Source organism: Denticeps clupeoides, chromosome 9, assembly GCF_900700375.1.
Source record: "Denticeps clupeoides chromosome 9, fDenClu1.1, whole genome shotgun sequence".
In the NCBI taxonomy this organism is placed as follows: Eukaryota; Metazoa; Chordata; class Actinopteri; order Clupeiformes; family Denticipitidae; genus Denticeps; species Denticeps clupeoides.
This window is the reverse complement of record NC_041715.1, coordinates 9,289,613-9,315,182: the sequence shown is the minus strand read 5'-3', so window position 1 is coordinate 9,315,182 and position 25,570 is coordinate 9,289,613. Positions and strand designations below refer to the sequence as shown.

Here is a 25,570-nt window from a genome sequence, read left to right as displayed (position 1 = left end):
ACGATTTAACTTTTTTGGTGCAGGCTCCAGAAAAACAACACATGGTTGATGGAACAGTACTTTGGAAAAACTGTTACACTTTAACGATGTTCAGTGTCGGGACCAGGCTGTTTGAAGGGCAAGGGCAAAAAAAAAAAAAAAAAAAAACACTATGTAGAAATACCTGTTCACTGATTGTTAATTTGGTATTTTTTCTATAGCTGGACCAAAATTCTCTGTAATTGTTCTCACGCTTTGTTAAATGCATGTCAATTACACATGTAGTTACTAGTAGGGGAACCCCGTGCTGCATTGCAACCCATTTGGGATACTTGGCAATCTTGTTTTTGAACGGGAAGGGCACCCATAGGTGACATCAAGTTAAAACCATCGTAAGGGCTGCTTTTATTGCACCGCATCTCGTTTTCTCCACCCGTTAAAGCACCTTGGAGAAAGGCAAAGCACTGACTGTATAAATGCCCTTTTCGTTGTCCTTTTCAGTGCAAGAAAAAAAAAAGTATGCTAAAGGCAGAAAGGGGAAAAGCACGCCACGCCCACACATTCCACTTTCCACATGTAACACTACACAAAACGAATGGAGCGTGGTGCGAAGTGGCAGGGGCCACCGCTGTGGAAGGCCAGCAGACAAAAACACGAGGTAAAACGAACACCTTCAGGAGGGTTTGAAGGGCTTTCTCCATCTTGGCTTTCTCCATCTCCAACAGAGTGCCACTGTTTTCCATACGCCGCAGTGCTGTGCCCTACGTTCGTTCTCTTTTTCTCTTCAGCTCAAACCCTTTGATGAAACAGAAGAAAAGTTTCAATTTTTAAATAACGAATAATAACATTTTTATAGAGGTGTTTCATGCCCTGAGACCAGATCTTTTGTGTCAGTTCAATTCTTTGCTGCCCAGAAATAGCAAAGATATCTTTCGTCTTCTAGGCCATCAGAGCTTTTTTAGCCTGAGAAAATTCACAGGTTGCACCATAGCAGTTTTCCTCTTGGATTAGAATGAGTGATTGGGCCAGGAAATGTTGTCAGACTCAATAAGCTGATTGCAGAGCAAACGCAGGCCATTTTGGAAGTTCTGGAAATGATGCGAAATACTATTGTTAAAGTTTAGTCAGGAGCCCCTCACAATCTCATGACTATTGGATTATGTGTTGCATCCTGAGTTTTACACAAAAGCTTACGTCTCAGTACACAAGTGGGTGGTAGTAGCCTAGTGGGTAACACACTCGCCTATGAACCAGAAGATCCAGGTTCAAATCCACCCTTACTACCATTGTGTCCCTGAGCAAGACACTTAACCCTAATTTGCTCCGGGGGGGGGGACTGTCCCTGTAACTACTGATTGTAAGTCGCTCTGGATAAGGACGTCTGATAAATGCTGTAAATGTAAATGTACACAAACATGTTGAAATGTGCGAGAGCTTAGCTGGGTCCTTAAAGTTCGAAAGGATCTAACAGCAAAGTGAAAGTGAAGTGATACACTGCAGCACAGCACACACAACAAAATGTTGTCCTCTGCTTTTAACCCATCTCCCTTAGTGAGCAGTGGGCAGCCATAAAAGGCACTGAGGTGCTTTCGGGATTCGAACCCACATCCTTCTGATTATGGGTCCACTTCCTTACTTGTTAGGTCACCATGGCCCCAACAAAGGCAATAAAACTAATTAAGCAAGCATTGCTTTTTACCGGGTCCACACCTCTTTTTTTGCTATATTTAAAGGACACCTGGGTGCTTTCAGGATTCGAACCCACAACCTTCCGATTATGGGTCCACTTCCTTACCCCCTAGGCCACCACTGCCCCAATAAAGCTAATTCTTTTTACTGGGTCCAGACCTCTTTTTTGGTTATATTTAAAAGACACCAGGGTGCTTTCGGCATTTGAACCCTCAACTTTGCCATTGTGGGTCCGCTCCCTTACCCGTTTGGATAAATAATGCCGTTTTTGTCGACTTCGCCTTCCATACGTTGCGCGCCTCCCGCGCCCGCGCCGAAAGGAGCGTGATGACGTCAGGGAAGTTTTCCAGCAGCCGGGCGTGGAGAGAGAGGGATGAGGGAGGCAGAAAGAGGGGCTGGGATGAGCGGAGAGCGCTACCATCGCTTAGTGCGGCCAGGCGGCGGTTCGCGTTCGGGGTAAGTCGCCGTTTTTCCGTGCGCGTTCGTTCCTCTTTTAGGACGTCAAAGTTTTTGGGGTTTTTTTTTTCTAACCTGAGGAAAAATATGCACAACAGTAAAGACACTTTTATTAGTGTCGCTCTGGGGATGCGTGCCACGTTCGGGAAGTTTGTTTCTTCGCTCACTTCGTGCAAGTGCCGGGGAGTTCCGGCCACCGACAGCCGAGGCGACATCCCGACAGAAAGCTGCATGCGTTGGACTTCGTAGCGGCTACAGCACGGCGGTTCGAGTACTTGGTTTCGTGTAGTTTCCCCGCTCCGTCCGGTTGTAGTTAGCCCTGGCTAGCTCGCCGGTCAACACTTCAGTCCGGCAGGAATGCCTGGCTGTGGGGAGGCGTTTTGGTGCGATGGTGGTGGAGCTCCACGTCGTTTCACGGTCACCCATGAAACTCTGGGGCATTTGTAAAATGTTCTATATATAAATATATACACATAGCTTTTGCACGTTGGGGGGACGCGGTACCTCTTTTTTTTTCTGGGGGTGCATGCGTGTTCCGTCGGACCCTGCTGCAGTAGTAATGCCCGCCGACGGAGTAGCACCGCGGCGTGAGCTGTGTGTGTGTGTGTGTGTGTGTGTGTGTGGTTTTCCTCTCATGGCATGGAAGTTTTAATATCGTCGCCAGTTCAGGATTTAAGGACCCCGATTGGCGCATCCCGCTGTGTTAAGTCGTTTTGGTGTTTAGTCCACCCCTCTCGATCCACCGACTCTTCGTCGGGCCTCTTGGCAGCAGTAGAAAGACTTTATATAATCTCTGTTTAAGTCACTTATTGATGTTTATATCATCCCCACCACCGGCCCCATCATTAGGGCCGGTCATGTTCCGCGGTTTGATTAATGGCTCGGGCCGGAATGGGCTCGGGTGTGAGACGCTGTTCACGGCCGCAGTCAGTTTGCTTGTTTATGTGCGATGGGAAAATAGGACGGCGTTCTTATTGCTCTCTGTAAATAATGGAAAGTCGTAGTGACTCCATGCCGGACCACCGATGGCGTGAGTTTTCCATGATCCTGAAATATTTTGATGTTATGCAGCCATCGCAATGCTGCATCTCGTCCACTTTGTCAGCCAATCACAGTCATTAATGTTCCAAGGCTCTTGTTAGATTAGCAGGGCGTTTTTCCTGCTGCGACAGAGTTCATTCGGCTGTGTCGGTATTTCTCGAACCCATCAGTCAAGCGCTGGTTTCTAGGACTTTTTGTGGGTACACGCAGACGTCCAAAAGGAACCAGGCAACAGGAATGGCGTCGCCTCGACATCTAAGACCAGCGGGGCCATTCAAGGTGTCAGACCCAGTGATGGAAGTCATCACAGCGAATTTTGGCTTCACTGCTGCAGTGTTCTGTGTGCTGTATTGGTCATACGAAGAGGGTGCACTGGGAAAAGATCCAGAATTCCAGAACACTCCGCTAGCACAACGGAATATGCATTCATTAGCACAAATAGGCCTAGGCTGAACTAAATGCCTCTCTATACACGCCTGTTTTATATCTGTGTACAATTGAAATTAGTTGACCCCAAAAAATGGGTAGATTCAGTCTCTCCGAATAATAGTCGTCCTCCAAAAAAGACCTGCCACCTTAAGCATTGATATCTAAAACGTAATGGCACTGTATCCAACGTACCAGCTACTGAGATGTTTTTTTCCATTTTCCTTTTAGTTCTTTCTGGCACTAGCTTTGTGACCAACATTGTACGCTGAAACACCCTGTTATCTTCGTTTTTTTTCTGACATTATTGGAATTCCATGCAGCAGAGTGTAAATAACTCTCCAGACAGGAGAGTGCATCCAAGCCAGAACAATTATCTAGTCAATAGCCCTTGAGAAGTATTTTGGGTTTCATTTTTCATTTTAGGGCTACTGAGACATCGGCATCAGAAATGAATACCAATTACAATAGTTCATGGAGAAGACAAAGTCTCAATTAACCAAGTTTGAAAAGGTTTTGCCACAGTTGTATTTTTAAGGAGCAGGGAATATCCAGAGACCACATGCCCAGACCAAGAACATGCCGTCACATTTGAATTTCACCATTATTCTTCCAGGACAATGGCTCAAATCATAGGCGGGCATAAATCCATAAATGAATTCCTGATGGAACCCATGAATGCACGTGGTTGAGGAAGTCGTTGCGAGGCGATGGACGCCCTGGAATGAAGACCAGGGACGGAATTTGTCTCGACCGTTACACTGAATAGCTGAATGTCATGCCTTCTGGCAATATTTGCGTGGGATGGTAGAAGCCGGATAGGTGGCAAGCATGTATGTGAATTAGATGACCACAGAGTATGAGATTTGAACTCTGCGGACAGAGTTGCGGACATCGAGAATGCGAATAATGAGCCAGATTCCCATCCCATCCCGCATGTGGGTCTGCAGAAGAGAATATGCTTAATGTAATGTAACTAACGGGAACATCGGGAATGACAAACAGGCCGCGAAGTGTGACATGCTCTGTGAACATGCGATGTGGCGTCTGGGACACAACAATGAAAAGTTGCAGGCGAACGGCAAAATTCTTCTCGCCTTGTCGGGAAAGTCACATGACTCATTCGTGATGGACGTCACATTTAGAAATGGCCGCGTGTCCTTTGAAGAAAATGAAAAAAAACAACGCATTAGATCAGCTTGAATAGAAAATGTTACAAATGAACTTGAAAGTCATTAAGCTCCATGCCATTGGATGTCCAGATTAGTGGTGGTAGTAGCCTAGTGGGTAACACACTCGCCTATGAACCAGAAGACCCAGGTTCAAATCCTGCTTACTACCATTGTGTCCCTGAGCAAGACACTTAACCCTAAGTTGCTCCAGGGAGACTGTCCCTGTAACTACTGACTGTAAGTCGCTCTGGATAAAGGCGTCTGATAAATGCCGTAAATGTAAATGTAAAATGTAAATGTAATAAGGTTCCCCTCTACATTTTATTCAGATTCAGAAATGAAGACATTTCTGATTGACCGTAGTCCCTTGAACGGTATTGTGCATTAACGTTATTAACACGCTGATCTGTAACAGCATTCAGAACATACCTGAACGTCTGGTGTGATGTTTTCCTTTTGTCAGAATGTAGAGCGTTTGCTTGAATTCTCACAGTTTGCAGTCTGCCATTTTACCAGAGGGTCCCGTCTGCTTTTCTGAGGTGATGCCAATAATGCAGGAATGATAATGGCTTAGAATGGCCTTTGAATTGAGTGGTGGGGTAAAACATTTTCTGGACATTCTTTCCACGTTCAGGGTTCAGGGGATTACGGAGACCAAGCAAACATTTTAGTGGAAATATTTTTACCGGGCCCAGTGTCGTAAAAGACTGGAAATCACCTACATCTCAAAACATGGACTAGGAGAATTTGATACAAATGTTTGCCAGATGTTTCAATATCGCTTTTTACTTTTCTTTTTTGTTTTTTGAAAGTTTCACCTTCAGAAATGTCGAACATCTTGGCACGCCTTTAAACACCTTTCTCGCCCAGTCCACAGCTGTCTACACACACACAAGATGGAAAGCCTGGCAGAGTTAAAAAAAAAATAAATTAAAAATGTGTCGACTCAAGCGCCCCAACCTAAGCCAAGACTAACACGGCACCGCCCGTCCATTCCTGACCCTGCCGAGCGTAAGGAAAGGCGATAGCTTCGTTCCGTTGTTGGTAAATAGTGGCTTTATTTGTCCGGCCGCCTCCCGAGCCCGCGAAAGCCGTCTGAAGCGGTCCGTTGTGGGGCGTCGAATGAGGCGCGGGTGTCCGATTTCACCAAGGCACAACACGCTTTGTTGCCAGAACTCTCCGTCTTATTCCCAAGTAGTTCGCCAGCTGCGGCAGGAAGAATCTTTTCTCAGTGGATTTGCACTTATTCATTAACCTACTTCATCTCCTCCTTTTTTTTTTTTTTCTGGGGGGGGGGGGGGGTTATTAATATCATTAATATTGCCATATGTGTTTTTTTTTTCCATATTATAACAGAGCGGTATTATGTAAAGTATGCAGAATCTGACACCTTTTTTTTTATTTTATTTTGCCTCGAGTCTTTGGGCTGCCGAGGAGTTTGCAAAGTTCTCGCCGCTTTTGACCACAGTGCTGTACGTATCATCTGGCTTCCAGCTGAAAACCATTATGCGCCGCTGGAACTTCCTCTGCAGAACTCAGAACTCCTGGCTCACTGCTGCCGGCTGCTTTCATTCTGCTCATTAGAAATTCTTCCATCTTTTCTCCTGGTGCCAGGTTTTTTGCTGATATGTATATGTGTGTGTGTGTGTGTGTGTGTGTGTGCTTTTGTTTTATTTTGCCATTGCCTGGGACGCTTTAAAAACGGGGTAAGAACTCTTATGCTATCTTTTTATATAGTAAGAGAAAAAATTAGTCTTATGATTAAGCTTAGAAGCAGAGAATGGGGTTGGTCACATGACGTGGCGATATCGGGATGTAACGCCATGTCGGGTGAGGGATACGGACGCTTTTTTTTAGTTGTTGACAACTAGCATGTCTGGAATGTTTATTCAATATTACAGTCCCACCACATTTTTTTTTTTTTTTTTTTTTTTTTTTCCTGCCGGAAGACTTTAGAGGTTTAAAGTAGGTCAGTTCTGCATCTGCACTTTAGACAGTAAAGTTGCTTCTGCCTTCCTCAGCATTGTTGGCATTAAACATATAAACAGTAGATGATCAAAATATTTATTAAGCTATAATTCAGAATGTCTTATGGTGAGATTTATTATGTTATGTCTATATACAATATTTTAGTTTAATTATTCACATGGATTTTCTGCAGCATGATGTGACTCCAAGTAGAGGCCTTGGTGTTTTAATTCTTAATTAAGCTTTTCATGCTAATACATGCTTTGACATGTATCTGAATGAGTTCCATTCTTGCTCACAAAATTAGCTCATCCCTGCAGAGACTTAAGAGAGGGATCTGTGATGATGATGGCCCAGACGTCTACATTGTGATTTCAGACGTATCACAAATTGGTTACTTGGTTCCCAGACTGAGGCTGATTAACGCCTCAGATGGATTAGGGCTTTAAAGAGTGAGACCGGTTTACCTGCTCAGAGAGTATAACGTGTAGAGAATGAGCTAAAGCAGGAGATTAGATGATGTTGTGTAGTCAGAATTTCAATTAGGCCTCAGGTGAACAGCATCTGGGTGACAAACTTGCCTATGAACCAGATTAGTGTTCGACAACAACTAGAAATATGAAGAAGAGATGAGACATAAATGCTGGTTATGTGATGATAACTATAATAAAATATATAATGTAAATATTGTTGACGAATACAAACAAGATTAAATAAGACAAAAATTTCATTGACAAAAACGAGACGTTGTTTACTCTCATTTATTCATTATCATTATTATGCAGTATATCTGTGTTCTGTTTCTCCCATCCGGTCAAACAGATGATGTCATTTCCTCAATACGCATTTGTGGCATTAATTGCATTTCAGGATTCTTCTGATGGGTGAACAGATGGCTGGGAGAAAATGACGAAGCAATCTTTGGATGCACTTGCGCACAATGAAGTCGAAAAGAAAACAGAATGTGTGGTCAAACGTGGAATAAATTAGAGCATCTTCCATGTCTGGAATACACATGTCTAGTGTATTCTTGGGTCTATAAGGTAACAATAATATAATAATAATAAGATAGCCTTGTTTTAATTATGAAATGGATTTGACTAAAAGAAAATGTTGTTTTTGTCTGTTCTATTAGGTACTTGTACTATACTGACTGGGCTTAATAGAATTGCATTACTGAAAAGGTCAATTAAAAACAATTTAATTATCAACAATTTAATCATTAAATAAAATGTCATCAGTTTTCATTGACTAAAACTAGACTAAATATTCTTACTAAAATATGAATAAAATCCTGGCAAGGATCTCATGAGATGACACGTATCACGACACATTGGTCACAATACAATTAAAGTGAAAGTGAAGTGATTGTCATTGTGATACAAATGTGTCCTCTGCTTTTAACCATCACCCTTAGTGGGCAGTGGGCAGTCATGGCCGCTTCCTTAACCGCTAGGCCACCACTGCCCCAAATTGTAGAATATGGTATCAGTCAGTGTGAAATATGAAATATGAAGATCCGTTCCATCGGATGTCAAGATTAGATGTTGCTGATAAGGTTCACCTCTACATTTTATGCAGATATGCGTTCCATGGCTCAGTGATCACTACCACTGATTAAATCATGATATATTGCGATATTGTACATATTCTACAGTTTACTGAAAACAATATGCTGTGTACTATCTGTGTGGATCACAAGACATTAATAATTCAGCCAAAACAATGTAACTCGGAACCAAATTTTGGACAAAATATTTGTACAAAAATATAGATATTTGATGTCCCTGTCGATACCATCTCACAACGTAAAATATCACAATTTATTGCTGTATAGATATTTTCAACATCCCTAATGAGTATGAACATGACTAAGACTAATAAAGACTAAAATGACATCTTGACACAAAGACGACACTAAAACTAAAATAAATCCCCACTGATTACCATTGTGTCCCGGAGTTTCTTCACAACGATGTCCCTGTAACTGCTGATTGTAAGTGGCAAGTGCAAGAGTGTAGCGCAACATCATGCTTGTAAGTGGTTTTTGTGATGTGAAAACACGATCCCACAATAAATCATTTTCCAACCTTAAGTTTGACCTATAGCCTGTACAATTCAATTGAAAAACTTTTTTATTTTTTATTGAAGTACAAAATGTAGTCTTCTTGGGTTTACACCTGCCATCAGTTAAAGAGACTGTGATTAACTGCCAAATATAGTTCAGCCGTACTAGTAGAAATTTCCTCAGTTGATGCTACAGCAAAAGCCATGGTTCACAAAGGGATCTCATTGTTATCAGCCAGGAGAAGGGTGCATTGGATATATCATGGATCATAGAGAAAGTGGAGTAAAAGGATGAAAAAGCAAGTGCTGGTTGTGTAGTACATGTGACACCAGTACATTTTCTCCAAGTCTGCACTATGGGGTAAAACAGAATCCTTTTTCTCACAAAGAAAAGCATCAAGGCCTAGAAGAAAAAAATGCCTTAAGTCGCACATAGGTTGGCCACAATTCCACAATTGTGTTCATCAAAAGAACACAATACTGTTGGTGGCAGTATCATGCTTTAGGACTGCATTTCTTCAGATAGAACTGGGACAATTCTGAAGTGGTTTCATGAACTGGTATTGAACAATATAAGATAACATCCCGCTACCAGTATGCAGGAGACTCACATAACCTCCGTTTTATTATTCTGTATTGCTATTTGTAACATTTAAATAACCTTATGCTAAATTTAAAAGCTGTTAGTAAAACAGGAGCCATTTTGTAATTAGTCAGACTTGTCGACTAATCGATAGTTGATAAATAGTCATTAGTAGCATGATGATTTTATGTGCATTTAGGCGTATTTACATCCAGTATCAGATTTTGAAGCATAATATGTTGAATGGTGTGGAGATCATTGGGTAGTATCAGTTTATTCCACATGAACATGCATTTTGTTCTTTGTTCCACCCATATACTCTATTGTTCAAGCTTTGTTTTACAGCACAGCATTGTAGGCAGGAATGACCAGCAGAGGTGTTTTTTACTGGGTTTTAGAGTAAACACATCTTAGCTAGGGAGGTTCCCCATTTAACATTTAATCAATACACAACACCATGGAGACAAAGAATGCAATACATAAAAGAACATGTCCTGAGATACATATATCATATGTATACATATATCACATATATCATATATAAAATCCAAGTTCATCAAGGAAGGAGCCGTTATAACTGGCCTTCATTCAAAACCCTGAAGAAAAAAAAAGCCTTAATGAATGTTTTTTTTTTTTTTTTTTTGTCCAGATGGAATGTTTTTGACCTATCTTCATTTTATCCCCCTTCCTCATCCATTTCTCAATGTTGGCTTTTGCGGTGTCACAGACCAGGGTGACTGCTAGCCGTCTCCTCGAGGGCTGTTGTTGTAATCCATTTCTTACAATATTGGGGATTTGCAGGTCGAAGCCTGCCATGGCTAGGAGATATGAACTGGTGAAAATTGAGCAAAACTGTTACTCCAGGGCATCAAATTTGGTGCAATCTAAATCCCTTGACAGATGCGATGTCAGTCTATTTATGGTATCGGTCTGTTGAAACTAGTCTGAGAGGTTTTTAGGGGAACATGTGAGGATGTTCCTCTTTTCTTTTTGACTCGTACTGTTGCGTGACGGTGAATTGAGCTTGGGTGCTCTGCCATTTACATGATGTGGGACCTCCTTCAGCAGCAGGGATCTGGATTTTGCAGGTTTGAAACTCATCTGTTGCCATGTGATGCGTTTTTTGCTGGCCCTGCTGGATCCACCTGGCTACTGTTACTAATCCTGTTGTTATGCCGGGACATCCACGAGGGATTTTGTCTCAGGCTGTCGAACTGCAGATTTCCACATACTGCTGTCGAAAATCCAAATAGCAGTTCCTTTAAAACTTTTAAGCGTGTAGGCCATTTTCAGGAAGTTCAAAGAGTTCTGTTCATCACCTTTATTCCCCTTTTCTAATATTATCCTTTCTTAAAAAGACAGGCTAGACCTTTGTGATTTTTGGAGGAAGTTAGAACCCATCCTGTTTATTTTTCTCTCTCTGTTCTATCGTTACAGAAGAATGGGAACAGGCCAATGGTTTTTTTTGCAAAAGGGGCGGGACTTCTGAAGGTTTTGAAGTGCACTCCTAAAGGTCCCCTATCATGAAAATTTCACTTTGTGAGATTAATTAACATTAATACGACTTTCCCTCACCTGTCTATGGTCCTGCGGTGTAAAGAGTTCTTTGGTCATTCACTGCTTCACTGTTCAGAGAGCGGCAGCTCAGACAATTGGATCTGGAATTTGTCTCTTTATGTCATCATAAGGGGAAAGGTTACCTTCCCTTTCTCATGCTTGGGCCACCCAGAGAATTTCCCACCCCTCCCCTAAAACATTATCTCCATCAATTGTCATGGCTTCCAAACGTGCAAAGCATTGCGGTCGCTCAGTGATTGGATGCAAAAATTAGCCAAACGAGCCCAATGAGCCTGTTTTCGCCAAACATTGTGGTTGGTGAATAGTGTTGATGACAATTTCCGTGAATACCCGCTCACTTCTATAGGCTGCTCTTTTCCTTGTCCCGCCTCTTTCTTCCTCAGTAGCATTTAAAGCTACACACACGCGTCCTGGGGAAATCTCAATGTTTGACTGGATAAATGTGGATGTAATTCTGCAAAAACGGCTGAATTTTGGAAAGAGACTTCAGAAACAGTATTAGGGGACCACTAAGACCCACATAAAAACAGTATGTCTCAGAGGGCTGAAAGAAGGCTATGTAGTATTTCATTGTATTTTTTGTAGTTGAATGGCAGCCAACGATATGGCATATCAATCTATAGAGAACAATCCAGAGGCCTAAAGCAACAGCTTAGGTCATAGAGCCAGTGAGGAGAAAGCATACCCAGGAACCTGCCTAGCATCACATGCATGGCACTAGACAGTGACAAATTGGGAGCATGCACGTTCAAAATAGTCATGGTAGCATTTGCGTGGTGCATAATCACCATTTGTTTTTTAGTGTATATATTGTTCAGTGTTGCCCAGAACATTTTGCAAACAGTTTTTTTTACCCAACAAACTTGAGTGAGGTGGTGAGAATAATGTATAAAGGCACAATAAATTATTTCCATGCTTGAATAGGAATCAGGCCATCAGGATCCTGTTTATGAATAACGAGAAGCTGTTCTCTTGTTTCTAATTGAACGAGTGAAGAGTTTTCCATTTTGACAGTATATCTAATTCTGTCAAATAAAAGGCGTTTCAGCTGAGTTCTTTTGTGGAGTTCTGCGAGTGCTGCATGAATGAGCAGCTTTGTCCGCCGGTCAACGGGCAGACCGGCAGCGTCGTGCTGGGGAATTAAATATTATATTTATTTGAATGAGACTTCACTCACCGGTTGGCCGGGCGTCCCACGGGTTGCAGAGTGTACCTTTTGATGCCGTCAAGAAAAGGCATCTTGCTTTATTTATTTCTTTTTGAACTCCCCAGCGTGTGACATCTCCTAAATAGGTGTAATTGAAATCAGTTCGATGTAATCCTTTCCTGGAGCTCGTGTTGAGGCTGACTAATGATCGGTGTCTTTTTGAGAAGTGATTTAAAGGATTGGTTCATAGAGTATTGATGCCTATGTCCTGCGCACTTCTACTGCGTTTTATCTTTTTTTTTTTTTTTTTTTTTTTTTTTAAAGCGAGTGATTGATAGATCCCATCTTTTGTACGCCCGAGGCATCCTGAAAATAGTTTTCCAATTGTGTACCTCGAAAAGAAAAAAATAACAGAATGAAGAAGAAATTATTTTCTTCTGCAATTTGGCAGGTGGTTTCACGGACATTATGGGGCCTGAGTGGTTTGAACTTTTGTCTGTCATCTTGATACTTCATGGTTGTTTTTCCTGGGTGGAGTTACTTTGCTCAACTGGTCTTTTTACACTGTTTTTCTCTCCACAGACCAAACCCGATTTCATGCATAGAGAACCTCGACTTTCCTGAAATGCATTCAGAAAGCAGTTAAATAACATAACTAATTCATACAAATTGCAATTTTAGGACGGGCCTTAGAGTGTTTGCAGTGTGAATGAAAGTGCTGATAATTTGCATTAGATTTGATCTTGCTCTCACTTTCTGCATATTAATGGGGAGGTTTAATGTGTCTGCTTATTTGCTGAAATTTTTTTGATTGGAATTGAATTTGCAGTGTTGCATGTCAGAGTTCATTGTGGCAGAGCCTTTCTCGGCGAGTGGCTTTACGTTCTATATTTACGTCTGCTTAGGTCCCACCTGGGAACTTATAAATGCCAAAGAAATTTGTGTGCAAGCAGGAGAAATCAAATGCTCTGACACGACCAAACCCATGTCTGCAATTTCCCTTTACTCCCCAGGTGGACGTGGGATTTTTTTTGTTGGGGGGGGTGAAGCAAGACTAAGACAAATCTCCTTCCAGAATGAACCGAGCGTTCAACAGAAGAAAAGGTGAGTCTTTCATGGCTGCTTGTTTTCCACAGTGTGTTCCAAGCGAGCAGCCCAGAGCCCTGCCTGCCTCCCTCAATGCTTGTGGCCTGCAGCAGAATGGCTGAGTCTGGTATATGGCAGGGTGATGTTTTTACCGCCACCTGCTTCGCTCCTCTTTCCTAAACGAATTAATGGCTTCCTGATGCAATAAGCCCTGGTCCCTCCTGGTCCCCTCCAGTCCTGGGGCCCAGGTGGCACCATGTGGTTTAGTGCTATTTCTCAGTTAGAATTCCTATTGACCTGTCTCACTCTGGACAGATACACAGTAATCGCTGTTGACAGATTTGGTGCAATTCCATTTTTGATCATTATGCTTTGGTAATTTTGCAATTTGCTGCGGTGAAGTAAAGGGGATACTGTTGTTGCTTCATATTTCATAGTACATGCATACTGTGTGGGCATAGATAATGTTAAACCCCAAACAAAATCCCTCCCCACCACTACACATGCACAGAGACCTTATAAAGTCTCTTTCCATCTATCCATCTCACATAAAGAGTTTCTTTTTATATCCTTTTAGTCTTGGACAAAAGTGCCTGCCTTGCAAACGCTTCCTGAACAAAACTGACATTTTACCAGTGAGGAACGTAGCGTTTTTTCCCCCCTCCTTCTTCTGAGCCAAGCATTCACCAGCAGACAAAGGCTTTATAGAGATAATGAGCAGTTTATCCAGCCCAAATTACTAGGCACTATTGTGCTCCGACTCATAACAGTGATTGGTCAGTGTAGCGTACTGATATTACCGCAGCATGTAAAATGTAAATCACACAAACCATTTTAAGAAGGATCTAAAGGGTGGGAAAATGCACATGCAGTACAGAAAATTACATATTTACAGATTTTATCATGGTAGTGAATGATGTCTATGTTGGGGTGAAAATACGCGAAATGCATTCGATTTCAGATTAGCACTGCAGCAACGTCATTAAGCATGAACAAAAAAAGATCATAATCCAATATTTTATACAGTTTAATTATTACTACAATGTAATACATGTAAGCAGACAAAAATCAACAAAGTATCTACAGTAACGTTTTGTACTGGCAAGATATCATTGATCTTGTGTCTTCATTTCCTCCCGTCTTCTTAGTTTATTGACCAGACACGGATGTTGCTGTGTTCAGATGCATCACTGTAGACACGTTCAGTGTGGCTGGAGAGAGCAAAGGCAGTGGCAGAGGCAAAGACTCTCGAGCCCAGTGCTGTGGAGCATTCATTTACTATACATAGCAGTTCATTAAAAAAAATGTATTCATTTACACACATTTATCAACAGACACTCGGAGAATATTCAGCACTGAGGTCAGACTAGTATTGTGCAGAGATCAATCAAACTTAAAGTACTGTATGTAAAATATTGTAGCTTACTAAATTGCAGGAATTATTATTTAACAAGATAACTACACAAATGGTCATATTTTATTACTTTACGTTGCTATACCGAATGTTCAGGGCTGAAGCAACAGTTGCAACATGATGGATAAACACTAACAGCAGCCACCCACTGTATAGCCTGTCTGACTTTCCCTTTGAAGCTTTCCCTAATTAGGTCTGCAGCAAATTTGGTTTCGTGTGCCATCATATCATATAGGCTGATGCAATTAAAATTCTTGTCACTTTTTATCCAGTTTTAGTTCTCTCAATGTGACCCCACACGATACAGCTTTAAGCTAAAATGGTGTGATATGGAATTATAATGGAATTATGCAGTTACGAAATTCTGCCCTTCAGATGTCGGTCCTATATTTAAGTGCTTTGTTACCATGACTGGTGCTTATCTGCTCAATTGTTTTAAAGAGGCTCCACACAGTATACTCATTTTCACAGGTGGAAACGAGGTGTGGCAACTCTTATCAATCAGGACGTGGTGCTGACAGTAAGAAAAACTGCAGCCTACTTGCCTGACTGTGGCTGTGACTGCCCAACCTCATTCATCATGGCCAGAATTTACCGGTCCCCAGAGCTGTCTCTGAGCAGCCAGGAGGCTTCATTGTGCCTCCATCAACCTTCGCCCCTCAGTGTACCCCGGAGAGATTCATTTCTTTCATGCGCTCTTTAATAAGCCCTTTGTCAGATTTGCATCTACTACATCACTGCAGACCGGGCTGTCAGTGGTGCAAGTAACACAGGGAGGCCAGGTTGGGCGCGCAGGCTCCGGAACATATTCATTTTTCTTATTTATCAAGGGACTATTTTAAGTGGCCATAAATGTACTGGCTAGACTTGCAAAGTGTGATTCCACAGAGTAATAGTTGGTGTGTGTGTGTGTGTGTGTGTGTGTGTGTGTGCAGCACACCTCTTTCCCCCAAGTGACTATTTATTTGTTTTTCTCTTAATTTGTGTTAGTTGCAAGGTCATATTAAAACATAATATTTTTATAGACCTTATTTCTGGTTATTTCAACAAGAACCTCTCTCTTTTTTCCCCCCTTCCACATTATTTTACTGAAAGTGCAATATATACATATTTATGGATCTGCCTAGATCTTACACTGTAGGTTTGGGGTTTATGCAGAGCAACACAACATAATAACTAGCTTTTTTATCCATTGATTATCAGAAAAGGTTTGTGATAAAATAGCTGAACTGATGGATGAATTGACAAAATCTGTATATACAGTACAGGCACATCTTCTCATTTAATGTGCTTTCTTTATTATCATGACCATTTACAATGGTAGATTCTCACTGAAGGCATCAAAACTAGGGCTGCAACTAACGATTATTTTAATATTGTGATTAATCGTAGAATCGGATTAAAAAAAAAATACGAAACAAGAAAAGCATTCATTTCCAACCGTTTATTCAAAAACAGAACCAAAATCTTTAGAAAGTGCACAAACATGTTGCTCCTTGAGCTGTTATATTAATAATAATAAAATAACATAAAAATTGACTAACGCAAAAAACATACACATCTATGCTTTACATCTGCCAAATATCGACTTTTTTTAAATAAAGTGCCACCTGAGCTGCCAGAACGATAAATAATTTATAAAAATATAAAGAACAATACAAATCAGAAAATTTAACAGGATTTGTTTGAATGTCAGAACTTCTTCTCTACACTACACTGCAGATGCACACACTCGCAGATGCACACACTCACACTTTTCTAACTTAGTAGTTTTGTCCTGATTTCAGTCCAAATCTCTAAAAAATCTTAAATCAAGATACATTTACTAGACACATGAAATAGCATAAGAAATTATGTCTTGTTTTCTGATAAAACATCTCAAAATTAAGTGATTGTTTGTTTAAAACAAGCAAAATAATCTGCCAATGGGGTAAGAAAACTAATCTTAATGAGATATAATCTCAAACAGAAGTTTTAAGCATCACTTAATTTTGTCATGCCATTTTTCTTGTCTAGTAATCTATTTTTTAAGATTTTTTAGATATTTGGACTGGAAACGAGACAAAATTACTAGGTAAGAAAAGCTTTTTTTGCAGTGTAGCTATACATGACAACAGATTGAAAAATGAATGGTCCAAAAAAGGCTAGTGAATAAAAACATGTCTTTAGTCTTTTAATGCAAAGTAACTATAGCACCCCTGCTTTACTACTGTTATTAACGCGCTAACCCTAACTTGTCATGCCTGTCAAGCTGGATGACGGGTTAACATTTACATTTACAGCATTTATCAGACGCCCTTATCCAGAGCGACTTACAATCAGTAGTTACAGGGACAGTCCCCCTGGAGCAACTTAGGGTTAAGTGTCTTGCTCAGGGACACAATAGGCGAGTCGTCCATGCGGAGACGCAGAGAACAGTCCGCACGCTGTTTCATCCCCCCTCCACGCCTGTAGGTGGCGCTGTAAGTCCCCGTCTAGTTCTCCTCCGCGGCGAGTTAAACACCAGCACCAGGGATATTACGTTCCTCACTTCAAAACGGAACAAAAGTAGGATTCTGTAGTGACTTCCCCTGCTGCTGAACTCCCTTCCTCCTCATCAAACACGCGTTTCAGGTGCTGGATCATTGCCGTGGTGCTCCCGTGCCGTGCCATGTCGCCTTTGCATATTTTCGCGCAGATTTCTCTGCCTCCGCCATGTATCTTTCCTCTACCTCCGCTCGTTTTTTGTTTTTTTTTTGCTCCGCGCTGTCTATGAGGCGCCAAACTCTGCTAGCATCTGTGCGCGAGAGAGACCGAGTGTGTTCACTCCGCTCCGCGCTCAAATAAAGTTTTTTTTTTTTAATAATCAAACGTCTCCGCGTCGTGCGACATAATGAATCAATTAGGAAATTCGTTGCCAACTCTTTTAGTAATCGATTTTTATCGATTCAATCGATTCGTTGTTGCAGCCCTAATCAAAACCATGAATGAACACATGTGGAGTTATGTACTTAACAAAAAGTGGAGACCTGGCCTCCACAGTCACCGGACCTGAACCCAATCCAGATGGTTTGGTGTGAGCTGGACCGCAGAGTGAAGGCAAAGGGGCCAACAAGTGCTAAACACCTCTGGGAACTCCTTCAAGACTGTTGGAAAACCATTTCAGGTGACGACCTCTTGAAGCTCATCGAAAGAATGCCAAGAGTGTGCAAAGCAGGAATCAGAGCAAAGAAACTAGAATATAAAACATGTTTTCAGTTATTTCATCTTTTTTGTTAAGTACATAACTCCACATGTGTTCATTCATAGTTTTGATGCCTTCAGTGAGAATCTATCAATGCAAATTGTCATGAAAATAAAGAAAACACATTGAATGAGGTGTGTCCAAACTTTTGGGCTGTACTGTATATACATATGTAGATGTATGTAATGTCGTGTCACAGTAGGGTTGCACTAGTAGGTGTCAGATGAACTAGGTGATTTGGCCAGTAGAATTTATATTGCCGTCTAGTGGTCTCTAAAAGCTGTGTAATTGAACTGATTTAATCAGCGCACATATTAAGTGTCTGTTTGAAAATAAACACACTTAGGCTTTGTTCCAGTAAAAACAAGTCACTAATCTATATTTTTATGGCATCCCTAATATCACATGAACTGCACCAACAAAAATCTAGGAGTGATTTATATCCCTAATAACAGTTTACCAGTAAAATTATTTCATTAATGTTTGGCTTCAATGTATTATATCATTGTTTAGTTTTTGTCAAAAATTCACAGTATGTATTTCTCATGATGTTGAGTCGTTGTTTTGAAAATGCTGTGTAATGTTTTGTTAAAGAACCAATTTAAGGTCAGCAATACTACATCAGATCAGATATATCATAAATTGTATGATCTCTCTCCAGACAAATCATGGATGCATACCCCAGAAGCACTGGCCAAGCATTTCATAGCTTACAATGCCAAGGTAATTTAAATATCCTCTAGTAAAATATCCCGAAGTGTCTTTTATATCATGATTGTGTTTTTGCAAATCTTAAAAAATCTCAATATTTCTCTTGGAACTGTATTAAAGCATTCATTTCAAATGACATTCCAGGCAAATGAGATTGATTACCAATTGATTAATCACTGTAAGTTGCAGTTCATACAAAACAATTTTTTATTCTCACATTGTTTTCATTTGGACGATGACTTACTCAGAACTCATCAGACTTGTTCTCTGCTCTTTTTCCCAGATCCTTGTCAGTTTCCCTAGTACGGATCGTTGAGATATCTTACTGAATTTCAGAGTTTACGCTGCCAGACATGAAGTGTCTGCACAGGGTTTCAGAGAAATATGAAGCTTTAAAGGCGCTAGGGAGAGTTCGAAGGATGTTTTGCCAGTAAAATTGGCACGAATCACCAAAATGGGATGTTTTGGATCAAAGTGCCTCCTCGAAGCTCAATAGCATGCATCATTGGAAACCAAGCTGCTCCTCTGTTGTTTCTGCCGCCGCTGTTGTTGCTTCAGTAGCTGTAAGCTGCTCAGTGGGGACAGCATCTGCGACAGAGAAAGTGGGGGGCTGGAAAAAGTTGGATGTTTTGTTTGTGAGACTGCTGCAGCAGCCTACTGCTGTAAGAAGAAAAGGAATTTCTGAGAATCCGATGGCACTGTGCCTGTGGTTTCAGATGAACACTTCCAGTTTCATGATATGTTGTATTGAAGGATGTTCATGATGTCTGCGATTAGCATATAACATCATAGTAGAATGGTTAGGTTTGTTGGAAGCTGGGCTACTTAAAAGAGTTAAAAGGTTAACAGCTCCATCTGTTGGATGGCAACAGTAGTGCCTGCTTATAGCCTGTTCCTAACCCATCTTTCTGTTCAGATTCTCTCTAATGAGCCCATGTGTCAACACAAACCAGTGACCACAAGTTAAAATTGTTACTTCTATGACGTAATATGCATAACTGCACAACATTGATCTTTTCTTGTAGTTTCTTGGGAACACAGAGGTCGACCAACCCAAAGGGACAGAAGTTGTGAAGGATGCAGTAAGAAAATTAAAGGTATTGTTCTTGTCACGTTGAGTTGAATTCATAACAGCTTGTATCTACACAAATAAACCTACTCTGCACTGTCTAGTACCTCCAAGCATCTTTTTGTCAGTTGCTTCTGTGCTGTATTCAAGTATAATTACAAGCATTTTATAAGAATCAAAGGATTTTTTCAAAATTACATCAAGTTTATGCAAAGAGTCAATATTTGCAGGGTGGAGCCTTTTTTCAAGACCTCTGCAATAAGCCCTGACATGCTGTCAATCAACGTCTGGTCCAAATCCTGACTGATTGCAAACCCATTCCTTAATCAGTGCTTGAAGTTTGTCAGAATTTGTGGGTTTTTGTTTGTCCACCCGCCTCTTGAGGATTGACTACAAGTTCTCAATTGTATAAAGAGAACTTAATCACACATGAATGGTCTCAGGATGCTTTACTGTTGGCACGAGACAGGACTGATGGGATTTGTGGCAGGGCTAAAATGCAGTGGTTTCATTGCAAAGAGGGATTTTTCTTTTGGCCATAACTGAACATTCCAGCTTCCGTTAATATCTAAATACACGAATAAGTAGTGTAAACTCATCAAACTGCAGCGGTTAGGATCCACTCTGTTAATATTCATGCATAGATATTCAGTTGGAGGTAAAAGGACCAGGTCATCAATTTTGTCACGTCTCATAATTTGGTTGCACTTGAAGATTTATAGTCTTCAGCATGAAAGATTCATCACTACCTCACTCGCAAATTATTTTGGTAGGGATACACACATCCAATAATTTATTTCTATGGTCACGTGAAACCAATCATTTATGCACCTGCCCTACATGATCGTGTGTCTCAAGGAGAAAGTGTCTCATCAAGGGAAGTAGCTCATACCCATTGTCCATTCTGATTATGGAACATAATTTTTTGTCTCACGTATAGAATCCTAATTCAACAGCATGACTGTGGCGTGTTTCACAAGTGCATCTGGCAGACAGATGCCGACATTCAGGCATAAATGTGGCAGACGAGGTTGAATATATGACGCATTTCTGGATGGGACATTGATGGATGAAATGCCATGGCTCCAGATTCCTTTCATTTCTGCGTTTCATTTTGATCCTATCACTGACCTCTTTATCACACTCTCAGTAGAATTCAAGTGCGTTGTTCAAAGGAGATTTCACCGACAGCTTCTGCCCGAATAGCCTGGACTCTACGCTTGACAAGCGTCTTTTCCTCCTTATTTGTTTCCCGTCTTCGCCGTGTCAGTCCATATATCTCCCTTTTTTAAATATCCTGCTTATCGACCTCCTTGTGTTTTCGTTCAATGTGTGATCATTTGCTTGGGGAAAGAAACCGCTCTGTTGTCATTATTGTTTTTTCAGTTTCAAAGGCACATCAAGAAATCGGAGGGTCAGAAGACTCCGAAGGTGGAACTACAGATCTCCATATATGGAGTAAAAATTCTAGATCCTAAGTCAAAAGTAAGTGGTGTGTGTGGTAATATCTGCTTGCGCTTACGTTCAATTATTATTTTTTTTACTCTCTTTATTATTAAGAAAGCCTTTGCCATATGTTATTTCTAAAATGTTTTTTTCATTTTGATTGACTGAGAGGATAATGTCACCTTTTTAAAATATCCTCAACCCCTTATTTCATTGTTTATGGTCACAGCTGGTCACATGACCTGCTGCTGGCTGAACGACATTTATTAGGAACCGCTGGAACAGCTGGATTGCATGACCTTGCCCTTATTAAAAATCAATATTTGCTGTGCTTTTTGCAGGACGTGCTCTACAACTGCCAACTGCACAGGATATCATTCTGCGCTGATGACAAAACGGACAAAAGAATATTTACTTTCATCTGCAAAGATTCAGAGTCCAACAAACATCTTTGCTACGTTTTTGACAGCGAGAAATGTGTAATGCGTTGTGTTCCATTTGTTATGATTACATTAGTTAATGTTAATATATGCTGCATTTCAGTCATAAAAAATGTTAGGATAATGACATTAGAATTATAGAATAGGATGCTGTAATAATCACATATTTTTTTCCAGGCAGAGGAGATTACTCTAACCATAGGTCAGGCTTTCGACCTGGCTTATAAAAAATTTCTGGAGTCAGGAGGGAAGGATGTGGAAACACGAAAACAGATTGGGGGTTTGCAAAAAAGGGTACGTTTAGGAGAAATTCATGACTCGTGCTACAGGGCCCCGCTTGACAAATTGAAATGAATCGATTTAATGCTTCGCAGATACAGGAACTTGAAAATGAAAACAGTGACCTGAAGAGACAGTTGAAAAACTTGGAGGAACAGTTGATGATTGCCAAAGTCCAACCAGTAAGACCTACATGGACCTGTAGATTACCTCAGCCTGAAACCAGAGCTATCAAGTAACTTCTCTATGAACATTTTAATTCTTTTCCCCCTGTGTAACAATAGAAAAGCGTCTTTGTTGTTCATGTGCCACAGTTCAGACGTCTTTAGCCACTAAACCTTGTCTGTATGATCTTTCCACAGCTGCTGCATATAAATTCAACTAATGAAGCGTACATGCTGCACAGGCCTTCCTCTCTCTTCTGGTGTCACAATGTTACGTCATTCTCGTGTTTAGAAATCTCCTCTGTCACACTCACGTCTGTGAGCTCTGCTGACTCCAAGCTCTCTGCAGCGCTCCTTTCTCCGCCGCCCGCTAAATCAGCCTTTCCAAAGCCCGCGGTATCTCTCAGCTTCAGCATCCCTCGGCCTCGAGTAAAAACTCTTTCCTGCTCGCTCCACTTCACAACTGTAGCTTTTCCTTCTGTGTCGCTTCTCTTTGGGACTTTTTACACAATCACAGGTCTACACACCCTCTACACACTTATTGAACACTTCAGTGTGACTCAATCGTTTAATACTTTTTATATTTTTAGATAGGAATTGCAATGTGGTGTAGAAGCCGATCAGGAATTAGCACTCATTGAGGTTTTGTCTGTGCATATTTATGTACAGGCGGACAGCGTGTCCTCCAAGTCCCCTACAGACGTCTTTGACATGATTCCCTTCTCGACTGTGACTCCCCTGGTTCCAGTACCTGCAAACAATGGAAAACCACCTCCACCCCCGGCACGACCGGCAGACCCCAGTATGTTCAGGCATTTAATCCAGGCCCTGCTTTAGTTGCCACCACATTTAATTTTCATCCTACTTATCGTTTTGTCCGTGGTTCAAATAAGCAGATTAATGGTCCAAATAAATTAATACGGATGTGTGCACAAATGGCATATTTAAGACTTTGCTGACTTTGTGTTTAGAGCAGTACATAACTAGCGATAGTACATCATAGGGCCTTCATGCCTACAACCATAGTGAACAACCAACAGCATAACAGTTCACAGTGCATCCAGAAAGTATTTTTCCCATCAGAATTCACCCTGTAAAGATTATTTTTTATTAAAAATAATAAAAATGAGGTTAACCTATCTCCCTTGATAAAATAGTTCATCTGTGATCCAGTAACATATTCACTGTATTAATGATGTTTTAAAGAGATGCATGAGATATATATATATATATATATATATATATATATATATATATGTGTGTTAATGAAACGTGGTTGTGATTCAGTATATTGGTCCACTAAGAATGACAATTCTGTATGACTTTTTTTTTTTGCAGAGAAAGATCTTTTTGGGGCAGAACCTTTCGACCCGTTTATCTGTGGGGCTGCCGACTTCCCCCCTGACATCCAATCAAAGTTGGACGAAATGCAGGTGACTGAGTGTCTGTGATTTATTAACAAATGGTATCGTGTAATTTGAGCATCTGGCGCAGCATATGGAGGCCACTGTTCATTCCTGTTACTGTGTGGCCCCTCACCTCCTCATTTAACCACTAACTTTTTTCCTGGTTTATTTTATAGAGAATTTCTCTACTTAGAATTCCTGTCCATCAAGACCGAGAGTAAAATTTATCATAAATATTCAATGTAGTGACAGCACTGCTGCATATTTGTTGGCCAATAAAGACAGGGAACACGGGCAGAATTTTCTAGTGAAATATTTTCCCAAAGATGCAGGGACAGCGCTTCACTTACGTCAAAGGTTTCATCGCCTTATGAATTTAACGAAGCATTCCCCCCATATTTTAGGTTTTTATATGCATTATTATCTTCGCTACTTTGTGGCTCTTTTCTAACTGCACTTTCTCTGTTTTTCTTTCTGCTGCCAGCGTCAGAGATGGTTTGTATCATTATTTTAAAGCCTCTCTGCGCCACTTGGTTTTTGTGAACGAATTCACCGGATGTTTCTATACTAAACATACTGTTTTTCTTTTCTTTTTTGTGCTTTTGGTTTTACAGGAGGGGTTCAAAATGGGACTAACCCTAGAGGGCACTGTGTTTTCTCTGGACCCGCTGGATGGTCACTGCTAATGCCAGGAGGTTATTATGGAATGCTATTAACCTGTTTTTAATTCAGAATTGCCAAAATTGCCTATATTCAGTATTCTGAGGTTTATTTACAAAGAGGGAAAGACATTGAAGCTGATGTACTATTTTTGTAAGAGCTGAGAACCCTGGACTGCACAGACATGCTTGTACAGATCTGAATCATTGTAAATAGAACATTCAGTGATGACTGTATACTCAGACATTTCCTATTTAATTTATCATACATATGCAGATTTACTGACATTTAAAACTACATAACCTGTGTGCTTTCACTATTTTTTATTATGTGGCTATTCTGTGTGATTATTCAACCTGACTGTCTCACTCACTTGCGTCAGTATTAGATCATGTACTCAGAATAGATGCATTTATGAAAACTGGACATTATATAGATATTTTTAACTGAACTGCGGCAATATCTGGAGTCTATCTAGTTTTTAATGTTCTTAATTTAATAAAAAGTGACTCACTTTGTTGGCATATTTCAAACACTTATTCTAAGTGAGATCTAATCTTTTTTTGTTGTGGTTGCTAAAAACACTTTGTCTTTTCAGATTTTTGTTTTACTACCGTCTTGCACATGGAAGCACTTTTGACAACACTTGTATACTTTCATGTACCTTGTATAATATTAGCATTTAATCTCGTAAACATGAAACATTGCATCACTTTTTTATAGAAAGTATTGCGTTTTGTATCAATAACCTGATTTTGTGTAAATGTAATAACTGCTGTATAACTGTTTCCAAGACATAAAAAATAAAAAATGTTATTATGCCAGTCATTTCAATTAGAAATTTGTTGTTGTTGTTATTTATTTATTTACTTACTTAACTAGTAATACAAAACAATTAGTATCTAGTATCTTCATAATCTATAAATATAGCTTACAATATATCAGTGCATTAAATTAATTAATTTACAAAAAGAGGAAATATATGGAGCTAATAAACTTATCTCTGGTCAGGCAATAATTTTAACGAAATCATTTCCCTTCTTAGTGGGGGTGATGTTTACCACAATTATTTATCTTCATGAAAAAAATGGACTTAATAGTCTAATGGACTTAAATGTCATTGTCATTCTCCAGGTTGAGGTCTGTCTCATACTTTTTATTGTTTCGTTCCAATCACAAAAATACTCTGAAATACCACCCAGCCTGTTACAAATCTCTAGAAATACGTAATAATTTTACATTTACAGCATTTATCAGACGCCCTTATCCAGAGCGACTTACAATCAGTATTACAGGGACAGTCTCCCTGGAGCAATTTAGGGTTAAGTGTCTTGCTCAGGGACACAGTGGTGGTTAGTGGGATTCGAACCCGGGTCTTCTGGTTCATATGCGAGTGTGTTACCCATTAGGCTACTACCACCCCATCCTGGGTCATAATAATAATAGAGGCAAGTCAAGATGTCATTTTGTCATAAGCGTTTTGGCGCCTAGATTTGAAAATGTGTAGTTACACAGTAAACCTAAAGTAAATCTTGAGCAACGTAATAGTATTCACGCACTCACTAT

At 40.4% G+C, this 25,570-nt stretch overlaps 1 protein-coding gene and 1 long non-coding RNA gene across 6 annotated transcripts; one reads left to right on the top strand and one right to left on the bottom strand.

The window, feature by feature from the left end:
- Nucleotides 1–2,029: 2,029 nt before the first annotated feature.
- gulp1a (GULP PTB domain containing engulfment adaptor 1a) lies at nucleotides 2,030–24,845 on the top strand. 5 transcript variants are annotated; one of them, XM_028990891.1, is made up of 13 exons: nucleotides 2,030–2,124; nucleotides 13,120–13,210; nucleotides 18,491–18,552; nucleotides 19,566–19,637; nucleotides 20,996–21,094; nucleotides 21,397–21,534; nucleotides 21,673–21,789; nucleotides 21,870–21,956; nucleotides 22,137–22,367; nucleotides 22,608–22,740; nucleotides 23,277–23,371; nucleotides 23,829–23,839; nucleotides 23,959–24,845. In XM_028990891.1, exons 2-13 carry the CDS (start codon nucleotides 13,183–13,185, stop codon nucleotides 23,978–23,980), a joined length of 1,095 nt encoding a protein of 364 aa, XP_028846724.1. In that variant the 5' UTR covers nucleotides 2,030–2,124; nucleotides 13,120–13,182; the 3' UTR covers nucleotides 23,981–24,845. The 5 variants fall into 5 exon arrangements, with proteins under 5 accessions (XP_028846724.1, XP_028846726.1, XP_028846722.1 ...); XM_028990893.1 differs by lacking the exon at nucleotides 22,137–22,367; XM_028990889.1 differs by lacking the exon at nucleotides 23,829–23,839.
- LOC114796595 (uncharacterized) lies at nucleotides 4,117–5,877 on the bottom strand. The gene is made up of 4 exons (XR_003750754.1): nucleotides 5,765–5,877; nucleotides 5,582–5,668; nucleotides 5,193–5,297; nucleotides 4,117–4,751 (listed from the first exon to the last, which is right to left on the bottom strand). It is a non-coding gene; the product is annotated as an uncharacterized LOC114796595 (long non-coding RNA).
- Nucleotides 24,846–25,570: the final 725 nt, after the last annotated feature.

Excerpts from the sequence above, each read along its gene's own strand:
- gulp1a (XM_028990889.1), top strand. The coding sequence starts at position 13,183 with ATGAACCGAGCGTTCAACAGAAGAAAAG. Across the intron at positions 13,211-18,490 it reads AGCGTTCAACAGAAGAAAAG|ACAAATCATGGATGCATACC; the intron begins GTGAGTCTTTCA and ends ATCTCTCTCCAG. Across the intron at positions 18,553-19,565 it reads TCATAGCTTACAATGCCAAG|TTTCTTGGGAACACAGAGGT; the intron begins GTAATTTAAATA and ends CTTTTCTTGTAG.